Source organism: Ranitomeya variabilis, chromosome 5 (genome assembly GCF_051348905.1).
Source record: "Ranitomeya variabilis isolate aRanVar5 chromosome 5, aRanVar5.hap1, whole genome shotgun sequence".
Lineage (NCBI taxonomy): Eukaryota > Metazoa > Chordata > Amphibia > Anura > Dendrobatidae > Ranitomeya > Ranitomeya variabilis.
In genome coordinates this window covers 124,743,670-124,764,452 of record NC_135236.1, presented here as the reverse complement: position 1 = coordinate 124,764,452, position 20,783 = coordinate 124,743,670, and the positions used below count along the sequence as shown (strand labels likewise).

General features: G+C 43.0%; 1 protein-coding gene across 3 annotated transcripts in view; it reads left to right on the top strand.

Annotated features, from left to right (window-relative positions):
* The window catches only part of CORO2B (coronin 2B), a 99,951-nt gene that overhangs the window by 9,714 nt on the left and 69,454 nt on the right, over positions 1-20,783 (top strand). The window contains exon 1 of one of the 3 annotated variants that reach the window (XM_077263229.1): positions 20,444-20,595. The exons of 1 other annotated variant lie outside the window; for it this stretch is intronic. In XM_077263229.1, coding sequence (XP_077119344.1) covers positions 20,446-20,595 — 150 coding nt within the window. In that variant the 5' untranslated portion in view covers positions 20,444-20,445. Of the gene's footprint in view, positions 1-20,443; positions 20,676-20,783 lie in introns of those variants that run through there. One more of the 3 variants, XM_077263230.1, reaches the window with a different exon arrangement.

Genomic DNA, 20,783 nt, shown 5'->3' with positions numbered 1-20,783 from the left:
TTCTACCAACCAGCATGTGAACACACATAGATAGAGGGCTATTAAGTGCATGAAGGTTCATGAACAGATGATACGAGGGTCTTGGCTTTGAAGTAAATTTTGTATGGGCAAAACAGGAATAGTTAGATAAGTATGTTGAGGCAATAGACCAGTGTAGAGAAATTCATTTTCAGGGCACTCTTAAAACTGTGAGTGTTGGGGATTAATCAAAGTGTGCTAGGTAGTGCTTTCTAAAGAATTGGTGCAACTCGCGAGAAGTCTTGGAGACGGGAGGAGGAGTTTCGGATTATTGAGGATGTTACTCTTAGGTCATTAGCAGAGCGGAGGGTGCAGGTAGGGTGTTAAACTTATGTTACCTATAATGTAACATGATAATGCTCCTGGGCCCCAATGACAAATGTCCAACAGTGGCCCAAACAATCACAAGTCCTTAAATGTATTGGTCTTTTCATATGGCCAAAGGGACAATCTAGGCCCCCAAAACTCCAGGGCAAGGTGTGACTGCTGCAACCCCAACACAATAGTATTATGTCCCTGAATTCCCCTGCACTGTACGCAGGGACACAAATAGAACATGTTTGACATCATATGTGCATTGTCACCTACATCAGTAGATACAGTTTTTTGGCATTTGTTATTATCACAGTCGTTCTGGAAGAAATTCCCAACAGCAATGTTTTATATGCCCTGAACTCAGGTTCAGCTCGACCTAAATTAAGTACAGGTGATAGAGGGGTCCCCTGTTCAGGATCCTCATCTAGTGGCCAGTGCAGAGATCATCGACACAGTCCCTTACCCTGGAGGACATTAAAAGTCTATAGTTTTACATAAACGGTGTTATACTATATTGCTCCTGTGATGGCACTGCTGGGAAATATCAGGTTCCCCAACATTCTACATAGGACCCTCCTAAGGGCTCGCTCACACTAGCGTATAATACGGAGGAGTGCAATGTGAGAAAACATCGCATTGCACTCTGACCAATGTTATTAATTGAGTCAGTGCTCATCTGCGAGTTTTTTCTCATCGCTAATGTTTTAATATAGTATGATAACAAGTCATATAAACAAATGAGGCAATTAATTAAGAATATGTCACTATAGCATATAGTTGTGCAGGTTGGTATATAACTCATCAAGACAACTCCATTTTAAAAAGAAGTTGGCTTCTCTAACCCTGGGAATCAGATGCAATCACTAGTTTAAGCCTGTAGTAGCCTTCACAACCCCCCTACATATAATAAACTAACACCCTGTTTTTGATTCCTTATAACCTCTAGTATTAAAACCTTAAAATGACATCAATGTGAATAAGGGCGGAGCAGGACTGGGTCCTGATTGGATACCCCGCAAATGGGAAGCTATATAAATGTTATATTCTGCTTAAGTGTGTGGCCTCCCTTTGTTTGAGTGGGACATAACGTTTATATAGCTTCCTATTTTCTGAGTATCCATTCAGGCTTCGTTCCTGCTCTGCTCTTATTCACGTTGACGTCACTTTGACACATGGTAAGGTTTTAATACTAGAGGTTAGGACCATCCTGATTGTGGTACACCTTGACTTGGTAGGATGGCTTTTATGCTTTTTTTTAATCAAAAACAGTGCTTACTAAGTACCTTATGTTATTTATACTCACTATTGTTTTTACGTATTTACTTACAATAGGGTATATGTTCATTTTGTTCCGGTTTTGTGATTTATACATATTTGTAAGCAAAAATCAGGAGTGAAACAATCCGAGGAAAAGTATAATAGAAACACGTCACCACTTCTGTATTTATCAGCTACTCCTGGTTTTGGCTTATAAATACTGATGTAAAATACTGAACATGTAACGTGGTCTCAGTATCCTGCTAAATGCAGTAAGATGTGATCCTGATCAGTGTTTTTTCCATTTGATTGTCCTTTCTGGGGCATCAACGTTTTGGACATACAATTACAAGAAGTCACAATGTATGTCCCATCTCTGTATAACCATTTGCGAGTCCACAACCCCTTACTTATATGCATGTTCTGATATAAAGAGGTCTATTGCAGGCATTTTTGCATGAATGGCAGAAACATGTAGCTACATAGTGAGAAGGGAGAGGCCTAACAGCGATTTGCTTGCACCCAATGCCTGTACAGCGCACGTAAACACATCCGAGCACATTTATTAATATTCATGTTTAGCATAAAACAGGACGGCAGAAGATGCGCCAAATGTATGGCACTATGTAATAGTAACCTGTAACAGTTCTTTCTGCTACAGGTGACGCAGCCATTAATAAGTTGCTTAAGAATTGTGCACATTCTCACTTGAATGGAGAGGATGTGCCGTACCAGATACAATTCATTGGCTATCCCTTTAAGATTATACCTTTGTTAATTTTCCAATATTTCAAAAATATTAACACTCCAGAGGGATTTCCCTCCAAACAGTAAATTAGGGAAGTATGTTCCAAGTAACATAAGAAAGGGGAGAGTTCCCAGACTGCACACTGGTAATTCCCGAGATCAGCGCATTCGGAAAACTCTGTTCTAGGGAAGTGGTCAACTGATTCAGGCCGTCTGAACCAGAGTCCGGCTCGTTATTACAGCATTGTATGTATTTCTCTGGGATATAAGGGGTAAGGTTTCTACTTGTGAACAGTGACATGCCAGGTGTGGCATGCCAGTAAGAGGAGACTTAAACGCTTTGCATGCTCTTTGGGGAATTAAATATGCAAATTGTCTCTTCAGAGAGGAAGAGGACTAGAACTCTAGTGCCACATACTGGAAGTAGCAATCCTAAAAGTCAATATCGACCCTATAACGAGCCTTGCAATATGACTTCGGATAAAAGCCAAGAAGAGACAATTTGCATATTTTTTTCTGTAAAACGTTGCTGCATTTCAGAATAAACATACTTTTAAAAGCCCAACGGAAGCGATGCAGCTACGGTTACTAGTCCAAGGCAGGTCACCAGCAGCTTCTCTGCTCTCCTAGCTTGACAGGTCTCTCCCTAAACACACACATACGTAGAAATCTGTCAGTCAAGGAGATCGGCAAGCCACCGGACCTACCTCAGACTAGTAGTGCTGGTCACACGGCCCTGGCTGCAGTGTTTTCTAAAAATATACCAGGCTGTAATAATTAATGCAGCCCGTGGTTTGGACAGCATGAATCAGCCATCAGGTTCCCTTTTGAGTAATTAATTTTTATTTCACCAGTTTGACAAATCCCAGCTGCCTGGGGAGGGGCGGCCTGTGCTGTTGCACTTGCCACCTTACGTGGCACATCACATGGCATCAAGATTTTGCATGTCTGATCTCCTGATTCATTGATTGTAGAGCATGGTGTTATTTCACCACTATATGGTAATCAATTTAGGGAGGGCAGCACCAAAGAATAGATAGATAGATGTGAGATAGATAGATAGATAGATAGATAGATAGATAGATAGATAGATAGATAGATAGATATGAGATACATAGATAGATAGGAGATAGATAGATATGAGATAAATAGACATGAGAGATAGATGCTGCGGCTTCTCTACATATAGCAGATTGCAAGGTTTATTCTGCCTTTTGAAAAGATAATCTCCTTTGTCAGCATCAGCGTCTATAAGATAAACCTCTTAGAGGTGGAGGGAGATAACAGAAAACCATTGGTCACGTCTTTAGTGTGAGGAGTCAGTAAAAGATAATCTGTTTGGCCTTACCACAGTCTGGCTATGACTGCTCCATTTGCATTTGGTGATGGATTCCATGGTGATAAATTTAGGGTTTGCAAAAGCTCAGAGCTGTAATTTACAGACTCAGTTGATCTTCATTCAAATTTTATAGCCACAAAGTAAAGTGGATGTTAAAGCATTTAGCAACCGGCCTAGGGAATGAGCACTTTCAGCGGCTTCATTATATATATATATTTTTTAGAAAGAACACACCTTTAGGGGTTTATTAATGTTTTAATATAGTATGATAAGTCATATAAACAAGTGCAGCGCCCCAGAGTCCTGGTCGTTGCAGTACTGATGCTCCGCCACTAAGGGGAGTGATGGTACGTCTGATGGCACTGAAGGAGTTCACCTGACCAGGTATCACAGACACCAATGCACTTCACAGTCTGGCCTTCAGGGGGAGCCAAGGGCGCTATGTATTAGGCCACTCCTCACAGTCTGGTAAAACTGGGGGTTAGATAGGAAGTTAGACAGATTCGACAGAAGCTGACTGGGAATCGAACAGGCAACATCCTGTGGCAGAGGGTGTTGCGGGGAGAGACTCAGGGGGGTCCTTGTCAGGAGTGGGATCCTGGCAGAGACCTAGCGAACTAGAGAGAACGTAAAGGGACCGCGCCTGCACTTCCTTGCGGCGGTGCCCGGAGAAAGGATAAGAAGCGAGGTGTATTGAGGAGGGTGAGAAACGAGATCAACGCAACAAGGAGAAACACCAGTAGGAGTCGTGCTGTAAGACGAGGCAACATCCTACTGAGGCGCGCAGCCGGTGGCCGGAAACGCCGAGGAAGTATAGAGCTCCAGGCCTAACTTCAAACCTACGGCAGGACAGTCAGTTATAGGCGGGCTGTCTCACCCTAATCACCTAAGAAGACATAGGGGGCAACATTTGGAGAGGGGCGACACTAGAGTCCCAGAAGAGCTCCGAGCCTACCCGTCGTACGGGTGCGTCCTAGCCATATAATCTGGGGGACGAAGCAGAACATCTTGATCGAGTTGTGAGGGAACTTCAGAAATAGACACAACAGTTGTGGGGACTATCCCGTAAGCATCGCAGGGGAGGACCACAACACACAAGCGCTAGAAGGTAGGCACAGATTTCCACCTGAAAAGGGAGCTCTGGAGGTGCCATCGGACCAGCCGGACTCTCACCGCCCGGTTAACCGTATTCCAGACTGAGGATCCTGAGCCTTCAGTAAAGAGGTAAAGAGACTGCAACCTGGTGTCCTCGTTAATTACCGTGACCGGCACTGCACCACATCATCGCTATCACCCACACATCGAACTGTTATTCCTTTATTGGATCCCCCTTAACAGGGTCACAGGCCGGGGTCTAGCCACCGTGACATCGACAGAGAAGGAAGGGAGACCCGGTACTTAGGACTCGGTGGCCCTGTGGTAGGGGGCGCTCCACAAACAAGGCAATTAATTAAGAATATGTCACTATAGCAAATAATTGTGCAGGTTGGTATATAACTCATCAAAACAACTCCATTTTAAAAAGAAGTTGGCTTTTCTAACCCTGGGAATCAGAAGCAATCACTAGTTTAAGCCTGAAGTAGCCATTTAATCTACAGACAGCTATGTCTCCAGACTCCCCCATACATACGAGGGTTCATTTTCATCAATCATTTATGTATTTTCAATAGAGCAGCTGATCTCCCCTGAAAAAAAAGGACTGGCCATTGAAATTGCAACACAAGAGAATCGGGAGGCCCCCTTAAACATCAGGTGGTCTGCTGGTCCTACTGAAATTGATGGTTTGGATAATTTTCATGTAATGTATAAGACGGGGCCTTTAGTCTGGTTATATGGATGCACCACATCCTCTTGAGTGGGAGCTTCTCTTGGAGAGTGGCTCTTCGTTCTAACAGATGTGGGGAGTTCCCAGGTATTAGACCCTCATCTATAACCCCAATAGACCCCACTTGAACAACCATTTTTAAGAATACCTGTCAACTCTCCTCACATATCTGTTGTAGAATATATTTTTATTCCCCATAAAATAATCCTAAAAAATTTCCAAAACACTGCGGGCACAAAGTTTAGGGAGAACAACTCTTTACAAGGTGAATGGAAATACAAACTTTTCAATTTACTTATACATTTACCGGTAGAATAACGGAGGAAAATATGCTAAACTAAGATTATAAAATATACCCCTGCATTACTATTTTATGGGGAATACAGGTATTTCCAAAAACTAGCATGTCAGGAATGGTGGTTACACTATTGAGGATATATTAAGGTTCATACAAGTTAGGTATTTTGTTCTGTGAAATGGTTACATGTTATTTTACCATTCATTAATTATATTTGAGCTTGGGAAAGCTCTGTGATAATATATTGGTGTTTACGACATGCAGAGGTGCTGTCAGCTTGTGGATAGTCATGTTAGTTAAATCTCTATTTAAAGGGGAGTTTTGGTCTGCATAAATTATCACCTCTGCACTGGAGAGTTGATCATTTATAAACTGTTGCAGGCAGTGTCAGACTGAGATTCCAAATGCCCACGGTAACGTAGGTCCCAAATGTGTCCTCTGTTCTCGCTTTGTTTACCACTGGTCAAGTGGAAATGAATCCATTTTATGGCACTCAAAAGGGTTTTTCACTAATATCATAATGATGGCCTATCCTGGATAGAGCCTCAACATCTGATTGGTGGGGATCTGACACCTGGCAATCCCAAGGTCATCTGCTATACACTCTTCAACATTGATATTGCAACATCAAGAAGGATAAGTCATGGAATTGTGGAAATCATAGAAGACATGTTCGTGATATTCAAATGATGAAAAAATGAAAATAAAATTTTTGAAACATCTTGAAGTATTCAGCATTGAGCGTGAGCGCCACATGCAGAAATCCCTGCATTTACACGCATTGGCATGCTATCAATAATAACTGCGTGAGGAATGTTATGTCGCGCTAAATGCACTTGGGCAAATCATCAAGATCAGCTGCTAGCAGCTCCTTTTGCAATTGTTGATCAATGATATCTCAAATATTCTCGATGAGGGTCAAGTCTGGAGATGCTGCAGGCCATGGTAACACGTTTAAGCCATGTACGCTGCTCAGTAGCACAAGCAGTAGGCTTTTTGGTATTGTCATGTTGAAAAATAACTCCTGTGACACTTTGGAGGAATGGACATATCACTGACTCTACAGCCAAATCAATGGAACGCTGAGCTATTAATGTAACTTGAATAAAGCTTAGAGGGATCTGGATACTTCACATTATGTCACCATAATCCAGGGAGTAGGGCTAGTGTGATATTCTCTCATGAAGGCCTCTTCATGACATAGCCCACATGGTTTTGTCTTATTGGAAGAATAGCTCATAGTGATCCATTCTGTACTGAAGGTGATATTAAACATCACATATCAAGGCTAAGGCATCAAATCATCTAAAGGCATTTTCACAACATCGGGCTACGAGCCAGACGTCCAGCTACAGGTGTTCCAGTCACCACTGCTCTCGAAGGCCATCATGGTGCAGAGCAAGATGATAATGGAGGTTGAAAATAAGGTTTATCCTGCTCTGTGATGAGTCCCTCTTTTGTAATGGTTGCAAGGATAGCCTGAAAGCAGAGTGGAAACAATGGAAACAACATGGTCGACGCTATGAAGAGGTCTGACGAGGGAAAGTGAGACTGCCCCAGGAGCTGCTTTTCAACACAACAGTGCCGGGCAGCCAGTTTCTCGTGATACTGTGAGCAGTCTGCAAGGCCTAAAAGTGCTGCCATGGCATCCAGACTTGTCTCTAATCGATCATATCAAGGATGCCATTGATTAGCAATTGTAAATGGAGCTACCAGCAGCGAATCTTGATTTACATGCCCAAGTACATTCAATGTGGCAGAACATTCCTCAGACAACCATAATAACTACATCGGTAGCAACCAAGGCATGTAAGTGTGTGTATAATCGAGACATTTTGAAAATGTTGTTTCCATTTTTCATCATTTGCATTTGATTAATATGTCTCTCTGTCCTGTGATTTCCATAATTACATAACTGTTCTTTCATGGCATTTCATTTCCGTATACATTTAATCTATTTAAGAGCTAGGAAAAGTGCTCTGAGAAGAATTTAAAATAGATGGAGCATTATTGGGTGTATCTCCATGCAGCAAGCTTTGTACTGGTTAGTGCAGTTAACTGCGTCAGTAATTTGCCTGTTATGAGGCATCTCACAATGGCCGTACTGCGGTGCTACATAGGGAATATGCTGTGTATATAAACCAGAGGAAAGCACTTTGCATGGTCATTTCTCTGTGGGGCTTTTGATCTGAGCATTTCACTGGCCAGGAACATTTACAACCAAGGTCATTGTAAGCTAGCATTGAACTGTGCTTTAGAAAGGACTGTACTTTATTGATTTTTAAGCTACTTATATGGGGCTGTGAAAAGTGGGGCAGTCAATGACATTTTCTGGCAGCTGTGATGTTTAACCTAAAATACATAGGTTAAATAGACATTGTAATGTCTGGCATTGTATGTATTCTATAATAATGGATTTAATGTAGAATTAGGATACACAATGATGCACTGGCCATTATAGAGAGCCAGAAGTATTTCATCCATCTCCTGAGCCCAAGTACAAAACATGAATCAGGCCTCATTCACTGGGTGGAGTAACGCTTCCTTGTATGTAGCCACAATAGAGCTGCCATAGAAGTAGATGGCTTCTTACTGCATCTCTCTGTATGTTTCTGATTTTACATGTAGACATATAGACATCTTTTGGACTTTTAACTAACCCAACAAAAAACATATTGATCCATGTGCCATAATACAGCAGTATTCTCCATTAGAAACAGTGCTTTTGAAGAAAATGTCTTCTATAAACAGCATCCAATGGAGAATCAAGTGGCCGAGACCCAGCAAATCTATAATGCTCAATGTGTTGTTGTAAAGACTCCAAAATAATCTTAAAAGGGTTGTCCTGAACTATTTATTTTTTACTATGGGTTTAAGAACACACAGGCAGGTAGTTGCTAACTGCCTACCTTTCGTGCCCTACTATGATCTCTTCCAGCTTAAAGAGGTCACAGACCGCTCCTGCCGGCGATTCTGTGGCTTACGGTGATGTCACGTTGACAGAGCACATGCTTCTCTTCCGCTCTGCTCTGTTGATGGGGCGTGACTGTCGATGTCATGCTGATTGACAGCTGGCTCCCTGCTTCATAACTATAGGGAGTCTGCTGTCAATCAGCATAATGTCAGCAGTTGCACCCTGTCAACAGATTAGCCGGAAGAGCTGCTTAGTTCATGTGAAGCACCAGAATCACGGGCAGGAGTGGTCTGTGTTTGCTCTGAGCTGGCACCAGGCAGAACAGGCTGTTAGCAATTACCTGTCCGTCAGTTTTTAATCCCATGAAAAAACAAAAATCGTACCGGAAGGATTTTAAGGCCGTACTATTGCCATAAGTGATAGTAAAATACATTTATGATGTTGCAAATATGTCTCTTGCAGCTTTTTAAATTCCAGATCATTGATTATTCCTAATCCATCAGCTTTTATATGACATGCTATGATGTCAGTGTTGCAGATTGCAGCATTCAGCAGAATTATTCAGCATTCAGACATTGTGGGAGAATGATTTTTTTGTTCATGGGACATACAGAAAACAATATTTTCATCATCACAACTTGTGAGGATTACAGGAAGAGAACACACAAACAAGAATAGGGAGGTCACACAATACAGTCTAGATGAACCACTACCCATATAAAAAACACAGTAACAGTTAACACAGAACCATCAGCTGTCCCTCCACCATAGCTGAAGCTGTTGCTAATTTTTTAATAGTCAGTACATCCCATAATATGTTTGTATATGTAGAATATAGGCAGCTGGCCCATGTCTATTGAGTACATCAGAGAGAACCACATATTAAAACACAAGGAACTCCATCCTCCAAGTGGAAAGGCCAAATAATTAATCGCCACACCAAACATGCTTCACCTACACTTTCTACCCCCTGACACACTATGACACAATGCCAGCTCCCAAAATATCGACCTCAATGATTTCATAGATACAAAGATTCATTAGATCGAAAACAGAGTGAAGGTTGCTTCTCACCAATGTTACTTTATAGAGTATGTTGATCTTTGCTATTGGCAGATCTTCCACTTTTTGTCAGCGTTAATTTTATACAAGAGGATATTATATATGTGCTTGAATGAATGCAAAATCCCTAGAGAGGAAGACTACATACAGTATGAGCACAACGTCAATTATTTGTGAGCTTCCTGCACTCGCTGTGCATTTGTTAAAGTGGTGAAGGAGGAGGTTGTCAGATATTAGAGACAGGGCCTTCTAAGTGAGCTAATTCTATAAAATCTAATGTCTTCTAGTCATGTCATAGTCCATTCTGGCGTCAATGGCCCCATCAGGCTCACAATTTTGTAAGGAAATCTGGATAAGGCTTGGTTGATTAAAAGGAAAGATTAAATGATTTTGTTTAGGTGAGACAATGGTAATTTTTATATTTAAAATGATCACAGTCTCGGACACATATCTTGGACACAGAATAAGCGCATTTGTTTGACTCACCGAGACACCATCAACATACACTGAAATTATTCGTCAGAGTCCTCTGTGGCCCAAGGGACGTGTGGCTAAGGGATGATAAACTGAGCACTTTCCCTTTAGTATTGTCTTTTCCTAAATATTGAATGTGACAATCAGTAAGTAAGCTTTCCTGTTGCAGACCTCTTTTTCTGCACTGCCCTCCATTGAGGGATCAAAAATCCAAATTTGCACGTGCCAGATCTTATCTCAACTGTCATCATATGTCGGGAGGCCTACATGAGTTCGGCTGACATTAGTCCAATGAGTGTTGTGCCTTAAGAGTGTATGTTTAAACACATATCTCCTATTTTCATCCCTCAACCCCTTCTTTAAAATGGTTATCCATGCTAATTTAGATGCCCATTTCTGCTTGTACTCAAGCCCTGATAAACTATTTAGACGGGATGGGGGATGGAGGGGGCGAAGTGAACTTTGTAATTAGCCAGTGGCCAAGAGTTCATCATCATTAGAATAGGACATCAATATTAGATTATTGGGGACCAACTCTTCCTGGCACATCAGCCAATCTACTGTTTGAAGAAAGGGCAGTGGTTCTGTGAATGCTGCAACCTCTTCAATGTTCACATCTGGTTTGACACCAGTTCATGCTTGCACACACTGTACATTTCACAATGGCTATGCTCAGTATTGAAGCATTGTCCCATATCAAGCACAAAAAGTATGGCATTGTGCAATGCAAGCAATATAAATAATGAAGGGAACATGACTCTCGTAGCCTCTTCGAATGGAGATTTGACAAGGGTGCCGAAAGTCAGAACCCCACTAACCCTAAGCATAGGCCATCAGTTAAAAAATAGAGGTGTGGATGTTGGGTGGCACCATTTAGCTTTTTATCTTAGACGGCAAAAAAAAATCTAGTATTGTCCCTAAGTACTTTGTATATTCAGGTTTAATTTTTAGATGTTTGAATTTCCTAAAAAAAAGTGATGTTGGCAGTGATTCCGTATCTCCATGGTATAAAAGTAGCTGTGTACTTCACATGGTTTAGAGGCCGCTTACACTCAGCCTGCAGTCTTTTCTGGCTCACAGTCAGTGTTTGGCACAGATATGATCAGCCCCCTCACCCAGCTGCAGCCTTATAGAAGTCTGTGAATAGGATCTTTCTCTGTCTTTCCTCTGCACCAGCTTCTGTTTGCGCTGCCATCATTAGAAGCCTTAGTTTAGGAGGCAAGACAAGAAGGGGGTTGCTTGTTGCCAGCTCTCAAATCTGGGCTAAATTCATATTACAGATTCTGAACTGATGACAGTATGAACTAGAAGAAGCCTTGTTCCATTCTCATTCTTACTGTGCATGAAAGCGGCTGATTCAAAGATGAACAGAACGTTACAGAACCAGAAATAAGCTACCGCTGGCCTTTTTTGATTTATGTTTTTATGTACTAGACGCAAAGGAGTTTCCATAGTGCCACTGTTGTAGATGGCTGTCCCTGGTATTGCAGGTCGGCCCCATTCAAGTAAAGAATTGGGCTGTTTCTGGAGAGAAAAGTTTCTTTTAAGCCCAGGCAAACTCATTTATCATTTGCAGTTACAATTCTGGACTTGGCGACATAAACCACCAACAAGAAGTCTGAATATTAACTCCGAAACCCATAAAGCTATTAACGGATAATTATACCATTTTCAATGGGGGTAAGGGTGGTAACTGGGCATGTGAGTTTTTGATAAGTTTTTGACTGCGTAAAAAACTCAGCATCTTATAGTTCCAGCAAAGTGTATGGAATTTATAGAAATCTCCTGCCCATTGTACTTCTTTTACGCTGCATGAACTGACCTGCGCTGCGTGTTTGAAATCCGCAACATATCAATTTCTTTTGCGGGTACACTAAGTTTAATGTGCCGATATTCGCCATAGAATACCATTAGATGCAAAAAAAATAGACAGGTAAAAATGCATTATTAGTGCATTGCCTGTGTGAACACGCATGTATATAGCACCTAACTGTATCAATAAAGCTTTGTCAAAGCAAAATACCAGCAAGTTTCAAAAGCAAAGCAACATTATTCAAAATCTCACACACCAACAAGAGACAAAAACTGCAGTGCCAAAAACGCAATAAAAATGTCTGTTAAAAAAAAAAAAAAAAAAATAGAGCTCAAAAATCGCAATGAAAGCGCGCAAGTAACCTAATTTACCTAATAGTCGCAGAAGTGTTGCAGGAAACCTGCAACAAGAAAGACTCACCAAATACTCATTGTAACAGGTGTAATGTTTTCAGTCTCCTGATGTAGATGGAGAAGCTTGTGGTTACTCTCATACTGTTGCAGACTTCTGCTTTCAGCAGAATAATTCAGCACTTGCATTGTGACTTTGGTCTGCCCATGTAGACAGACATTCAAACGACTGGCAATTGGGAAAAGTTTACCAACAACAGTCGTACATGCAACTCATCGATCTGTGTAAACAGACCATTAGTCTCATACCGTTTCATATTTTAGCTTTCAGCAGAATCTTTCAGCATTGCGACATTGTGGGAAAATTAACTGTTTTACTTGGAACAAACGTCATTGTTTCATCACAACATGGAGAATTACAGAAAAGAACAAATACACAAGAAAACAAGAAAACTAAGTGTTCATATAGTACAGTCCAGAGCAGAAGTGGGCAATTACATTACCAGGGGGCCACAAGAGAAACTGAGTTGTGGAGGGCTGAAAGTGATCATGCTCATTATATTATTGCTTTATATTAATTTTTATCACTTAATATTGAGTAGATTTAAGTCTGTTGGCTAGCTGCTACTGTTAATATATATTATGATAGGGCTTATTGTAAAATGTATTACCTGTAGCAGCCAATGACAACCATATAATTAACTGCTTTTTGTAAAGTTTATAAATCATACTGCTGCTATAATTCAGACATTGTACCTTGATTAATAGCTTCCAACACAATATTATGCCCCCACAATAACCACACACACAAAGTATGATGTGCCTACAAAGCCCCTCTAACATTATGATCTCCCAACGCCCCACTAAGGCTTCTTTCACACTTTCGTTTTTACAATTTGCACATGATCCGTCAAAATGTTGAAATGACGGATCCTGTGCAGATTGTAAAAAACGTGTGCACTGGGCCCATTTTTCTGACGGACCTGTCGAGGCTATGTCCACCTGTTGTGTATGCGTCTTTGCAGCGGTTTTCCGCAGTGAAAACGCATACACAACACAACCCAGGTTAAAAATAATTTAAAAAATGTTTAAAAAATCGCAATATTCTTACCTTCCGGCGTCCCGCGCAGCGTTACCGATGCTCCCGGCAGCTGGCGTTCCCAGTAATGCCTTGCGTGCAATGACCTCTGATGACGTCGCGATCTTGGGTCATTTTGCAATTTATTACTGGGAACGCCAGCTGCCGGGAACATCAGTAACACTGTGCGGGACGCTGGAAGGTAAGAATATTGCAATTTTTTTTTAACATTATATCTTGTTACTATTGATGCTGCATAGGCAGCATCAATAGTAAAAAGAGAGAGAGAGCAAGTGAGAATTTCCCTGACTGGAAATTCTTCCACGCATGCTCAGTTTGAAAAGACGGAACCCGTCGCTGGATTCCTGCTTTTGACAGTCAGTGACACAGGATCCATCGCTGAGCGAATTTTCTGACGTGCCGAAAAAATGTTCCTCTGTACGTTTCCTCCGCCCGACGGACAGCGATTTTCCAACGGATCTAGTGCACGACGGATGAAACGGATGGCCATCCGTCACAATCCGTCGCTAATACAAGTCTATGGGAAAAAACAGGATCCAGCAGAAAAATTTGCTGGATCCTGTTTTTTAAAAAAATCGACGGATTGTGACGGGAGCTCAAAGACGGAAGTGTGAAAGAGGCCTAAGCAGTATGATGTCTCCACACAGCTCCTTACAAAGTATGATGTCTACCCATACCCCCTACAGAGTATAATGTTGCCACAAAGCCCCCATATACTGTATATTTGCCCAAAGCCCTCCTACATAGTATGATTTCCCTTCACACAGTATATTCCTTCAGCACCCCCATGCAGTATGATGTGCCCACACAGCTGCCCAACACAATGACTTCCCCAAACAGCCCCCTATACGGTATGATGTCCCCACACAACCCCCTATACAGTATTATTTCCCCATAAAGCCTCCTATGCTATATGATGCCCCCACAACCCCTCCTTACACAATATAATATCCCCAAACAGCCCCCCGCATCCACTATGATTGTTATACACCTGTCCCTGGTCTGGGCTCTGCTCCATGAACTATCTGGCGTTCCATGTCAGGCTTTGCAGGTGGTCTGGTGTGCTTCCATGTAATGAACTGCCTGGGCCTATTTAAGGACATCTAAGACACAAACTGGGACCTTGGTATTGAATCTGTGACTAGACTTGCAGTTTGTATGTGCACAGCAACCTGACGGGCTGCAGGATGTCTCCTGTTGACCAGTACATTCTAGTGCTTCTTCCTACTTGTCTGCAGCTTCTGTGGAGTTCTGTCCGCTACTTGTCCCCGAGTCTCGTGGGCCTCTTCTCTGTGTCCGTTTGCGATTTTCAGGATGTGTTCTTGGCCATGTGCGGTTTCTTTGGTTGCTGACTTTTAGTCTGCAGCTGGTACTACTCGGTACTTTATACTCGGTAAAGTTTCGGTAACAGCAGAACATTAACATTAGAGCAGTTGCAGCATTTTCACACAGCCTTTGCTTGAGGCCTGTAGTCCGCTGTGTTCTGTCTCCACATAAGGCGAGTGGAGGTATAGCTGACTGACAGGGTGCTGTGAGATGTTCCTACCTCCGTATCCAAGATGAGGAGCAGACAGGACCAGCCAGACTCAGTGTCCATAGACTCAAATATACAACCACAGCGTGGGTACAATTCAAGACTTGGTTTATTTAAACCTGGATACAGAAATAATACTTGTCAGTACGATAATGAAACTTTCTCTGAAGCCGCTGATGTCGGTTGCTGCTGGTCAGAAATGGATAACTTCACAAGCCCAGCACAAGTGGTCCCTATCTCACTGCAACTCGGGCTACAAAATGGCTGCCTAGAGCAAGTGACCCATGAACCGCCATGTGAAGCCACGCCCAGTTTGAACCAACTTAATTGGAAAGAACAAGAGCAAGCGGTAAACAAATACTAACCAGCAGATGGCGGCGTAGTAAGAGAATACATTCAGCAGGTAACAAACAAATGCAAAACTTATTTTCTATGATAAGAAAACCGAACAGCTGAATAGTAATAATATCTGGGGGAAACAGAATAAGCTGCACCCCACGGCGGCCACCAGCTCCAGCCTGAGCCCACAGGTTACAAAGGGCGTAAAGGAGGCAGCTCACTACTCCAGGATACACCCCTTAGGGTATATGCCCATGATCAGCAGCGTTTTTGGACTTAGCTCACCTGCGCTGCATCCACAACGCTGCTATTCCGGATCGTGGGCACATACCCTTAAAGTATTTAGTTGATCATGAAAGGAACATTCCTTCAAATGTATTTTGTATCCGACTGAGAACCATTAAGTAGCGTTTCGCCAGGTCACAGAGTCTAATGTTAATTACTTGGCTTAGATAATTCCCCATTAAAGAGGTTTGTAAGTTTCCAATATTGGATAATAAGCTTCTCTGCTGGTGAAGACTGCAGCAGGAGATAAGGATAGGAGTGTTGTCTTTCTCTACATAACAATACCCCTCTTGTCAGATGTCTCCCTCATGTCATGCAGCATTGGCGAATTCCCCTGACCACAGGACTGAGGATGCTGTGTCATTGTGATCGGCTAAAGATCCAGGAAGCAAAGCAGAGAACAGTATCATCTCTATTGAGAGTCTGAACACATAGAAATGATATGTCCTGGGATACAGTTTATCATGGACTGTACAATAAATGTACCATATATTCTTCACCTGGAGAACCTGCATTCTGTCCATCGCCTAAGATCCGAAAAATTCTCATCTTTAATCTTGTAAATAATTTTTCATTTTTTTTTCGGTCCTTTGTAATAGTTCCACGTCACCCCAATACACAAATATTGTGTTATATAAAGAGCTATGGAAAGTGATGCTTCAATGTAAATGAGTAATAATGTGACTAGTTACTCCCAAAGTCCTGACCCTGCACTGTAATACAGGCACACAAAAACACAAGGCTTGTGGAGCTGTTTGATGAGAGATGGGAGGGAGGGGGCGTCTTAAAATAATATCTTTCCATTGTTAAGAAGTCAAAATGTTTGGGGTTCTTTTTCGTTAACAGGCCCACTGCTATGTTAATCTGGAAAAACAATCGCATGTGACCTTTTCTCCAGTATGTAAACCGCATCAAACAAGTTCACGCATCTTTCTAGATCCCTATGTATGAGTGCGTAAAGCAGTGCGATGGGGTTCATTGTCATCATACCTGAATTTCCAGGTTTGCAGAGAAGCTCTGCTTCAAAGATTAACACTAAGAAACGTAGAAGAGATTCACCTCTGCTGACTTCTTCCCCCTAAAGAGGAGCAGTTGAGCTAAGTTCACACCTAAATTAGGAATTCAGTTTTTCGGTGATGATGACCCATCACATGACCGGCACAACCACATCCAGAGGATCTGACTGACCGATAATAGTAGCTATTGAGAAAAGTGAGAGCTAAAACCTGGGAAAGGAATTGAGTCAATGACACCAAAAATGCCAAAAGGGCCCAAGGACCCCACGAGTGATCCAGCCTTTCTCCAACAGTTAAAGCTTAAATTTTATTTATTGATTTCTATTTCTATTGCTATTAGTGCTATTGACACTGGAGGGGGTTGTACCGAGAACAAAGTTCATTTTAATCAATAGATTTTGGAATAATAATAATTTCCACAATTGGATGTGTTTAAATGAAATGTTCCTGTGCTGAGGTAATCTTATAAATGTGCCCCTGCTGTGTACTGTGTAATGTCTGTGTCTGACCCTACAGGAACATGGTCTGATCATACCACAGCTCCTGGGCAAGGAAAGAAGAAATTATAAAGTGAGAAAGCGGCTGGATTTTGAGGTAACACGTTTCCCTCATCTGATTTTTTTCTGTGAGGTAAAACAGTTCACTGCCTGTTCATATACATGTTTTATCTCACGGAAAGCATCAGCTGTGATCCGCTGCTGTCCTGTCTTTTTCTTCTCTTTTGCTTCCTCCCCTGCCCAGGAGCTGTGGTATGATCAGACCATGTTCCTGTACGGTCAGACACAGCCATTACACAGTACACAGCAGGGGCACATTTATAAGATTATCTCAGCACAGGAACATTTTTTTAACACATCCAATTGTGGAAATTATTATTATTCCAAGATCTATTGATTAAAATGTACTTTGTTCGTGGGAAAACTTCTTGAATTCATAACATTCGAGAGCAGACGTCTGGAACAGAATAACTTAAAAACTCCATACATGAGCACTATTAATGTCCTCCCAACACATTTCACTGTCATGCAGCGTCTTCAGAGTAAACTGGCATAATGTGGAAGTATTGCCAGCTTATGCAGCCTATGTACCCCAACATGTAGCCCAGAGGTGTCAAACTGCATTCCTCGAGGGCCGCCAACAGGTCATGTTTTCAGGATTTCCTTAGCATTCCACAAGGTGCTGGAATCATTCTGTGCAGGTGATTAAATTATCACCTGTGCAATACAAGGAAATCCTGAAAACATGACCTGTTGGCGGCCCTCGAGGAATGCAGCTTGACACCTCCGATGTAGCCTGCACCCCCATATGTACCCCCACATGTAGCCTGCACCCCCATATATATCCCCCACATGTAGCCTGCACCCCCATATGTACCCCAAAATGTAGCCTGCACCCCCATATGTACCCCCACATGTAGCCTGCACCCCCATATGTACCCCCACATATAGTTTGCACACGCTATATATAAGCCCACAAATAGCTTGTACCCCCACATGTAGCCTGCTCCCCCATATGTACTCCCACACGTAACCTGCACCTCCATATGAACACTGCACCCCCATATGTACTCCCACATGTAGCCAGCACCCCCATGTGTACTCACACATGTAGCCTGCACCCTATGTAATCCCACATACAGCTTGCATCCCCCATATGTACCTCACATGCAGCCTGTACCCCCACATATAGCCTGTACTGCTATATGTGCCCCCACATACAGCCTGTGACCCCCAATATGTACCCCATGTAGTCTACACCCCCACATATAGCCTGTACTACTATATGTACCCCCACATACAGCCTGTGACCCCCCATATGTACCCCCACATGTAGTCTACACCCCCACATACAGCCTGTACTACTATATGTACCCCCACATACAGCCTGTGACCCCCATATGTACCCCCACATGTAGTCTACACCCCCACATATAGCCTGTACTACTATATGTACCCCCACATACAGCCTGTACTATTATATGTACCCCCACATACAGCCTGTGACCCCCATATGTACCCCCACATGTAGTCTACACCCCCACATAAAGCCTGTACATATGTACCCCTACATACAGCCTGTGACCCCCATATGTACCCCACATGTAGTCTGCACCCCCACATACAGCCTGTACTACTATATGTACCCCCACATACAGCCTGTGACCCCCATATGGACCCCCACATGTAGTCTGCACCCCCACATACAGCCTGTAGTACTATATGTGCCCCCACATACAGCCTGTGACCCCCATATGTACCCCCACATGTAGTCTACTCTGCACCCCCACATACAGCCTGTCCTGTACTATTATATGTACCCCCACATACAGCCTGTGACCCCCATATGTACCCCCACATGTAGTCTGCACCCCCACATACAGCCTGTACTATTATATGTACCCCCACATACAGCCTGTACTATTATATGCACCCCCACATACAGCCTGTACTATTATATGTACCCCCACATACAGCCTGTACTACTATATGTACCCCCACATACAGCCTGTGACCCCCATATGGACCCCCACATGTAGTCTGCACCCCCACATACAGCCTGTAGTACTATATGTGCCCCCACATACAGCCTGTACTATTATATGTACCCCCACATACAGCCTGTACTATTATATGCACCCCCACATACAGCCTGTACTATTATATGCACCCCCACATACAGCCTGTACTACTATATGTACCCCCACATACAGCCTGTGACCCCCATATGGACCCCCACATGTAGTCTACACCCCCATATAAAGCCTGTACTACTATATGTACCCCCACATACAGCCTGTACTATTATATGTACCCCCACATACAGCCTGTACTATTATATGTAGCCCCACATACAGCCTGTGACCCCCATATGTACCCCCACATGTAGTCTACACCCCCACTTATAGCCTGTACTACTATATGTACCCCCACATACAGCCTGTGACCCCCATATGGACCCCCACATGTAGTTTACACCCCCACAAACAGCCTGTACTACTATATGTACCCCCACATACAGCCTGTACTATTATATGTACCCCCACATACAGCCTGTACTATTATATGTACCCCCACATACAGCCTGTGACCCCCACATGTAGTTTACACCCCCACATACAGCCTGTACTACTATATGTACCCCCACAAACATCCTGTACTATTATATGCACCCCCCACATACAGCCTGTACTATTATATGTACCCCCAAATACAGCCTGTGACCCCCCATATGTACCCCCACATGTAGTCTGCACCCCCACATATAGCCTGTACTACTATATGTACCCCCACATACAGCCTGTGACCCCCATATGGACCCCCACATGTAGTTTACACCCCCACATACAGCCTGTACTACTATATGTACCCCCACATACAGCCTGTGACCCCCATATGTACCCCCACATGTAGTTTACACCCCCACATATAGCCTGTAGTACTATATGTGCCCCCACATACAGCCTGTACCACTATATGTACCCCCACATAAAGCCTGTACTACTATATGTACCCCCACATACAGCCTGTGACCCCCATATGGACCCCCACATGTAGTTTACACCCCCACATATAGCCTGTAGTACTATATGTGCCCCCACATACAGCCTGTACCACTATATGTGCCCCCACATACAGCCTGTACTACTATATGTACCCCCACATACAGCCTGTGATCCCTAATTACCTGTCACCAGTGCCTCTTTACTGAGAGAAAACAATTCACCTGCAATCTGAAACATGGCTCCGCCCATAAGTGTCACATGGGCATGACGTCATCTCAGGTCCTTTACGTATATATTTATCTTCTTCCGTCGGGGCAGGGAGCTGATCAGTGCTCCTCCGCCCATGCACCCATCTACCCCCGGCCCCCCAAAGTAAAGATGGGGGTATTCAGCCCTAGTCCAGAGGAGGTAAGAAAAGGAGGGAAATGAAAAGAAATAATAATCATCTTCCTTTGCCTAGTGGCAAATACGGCCCTGTGTGCCTTCAGGTGAGAGCTGCCATCTCTTTCACGGTTTGTGTGCGCTTCTGTCCCGCTCCGGAGCATGACATAGGGCACTGGCAGTCATATGTGGTGTGATCTGCAAAGGACCTTCCC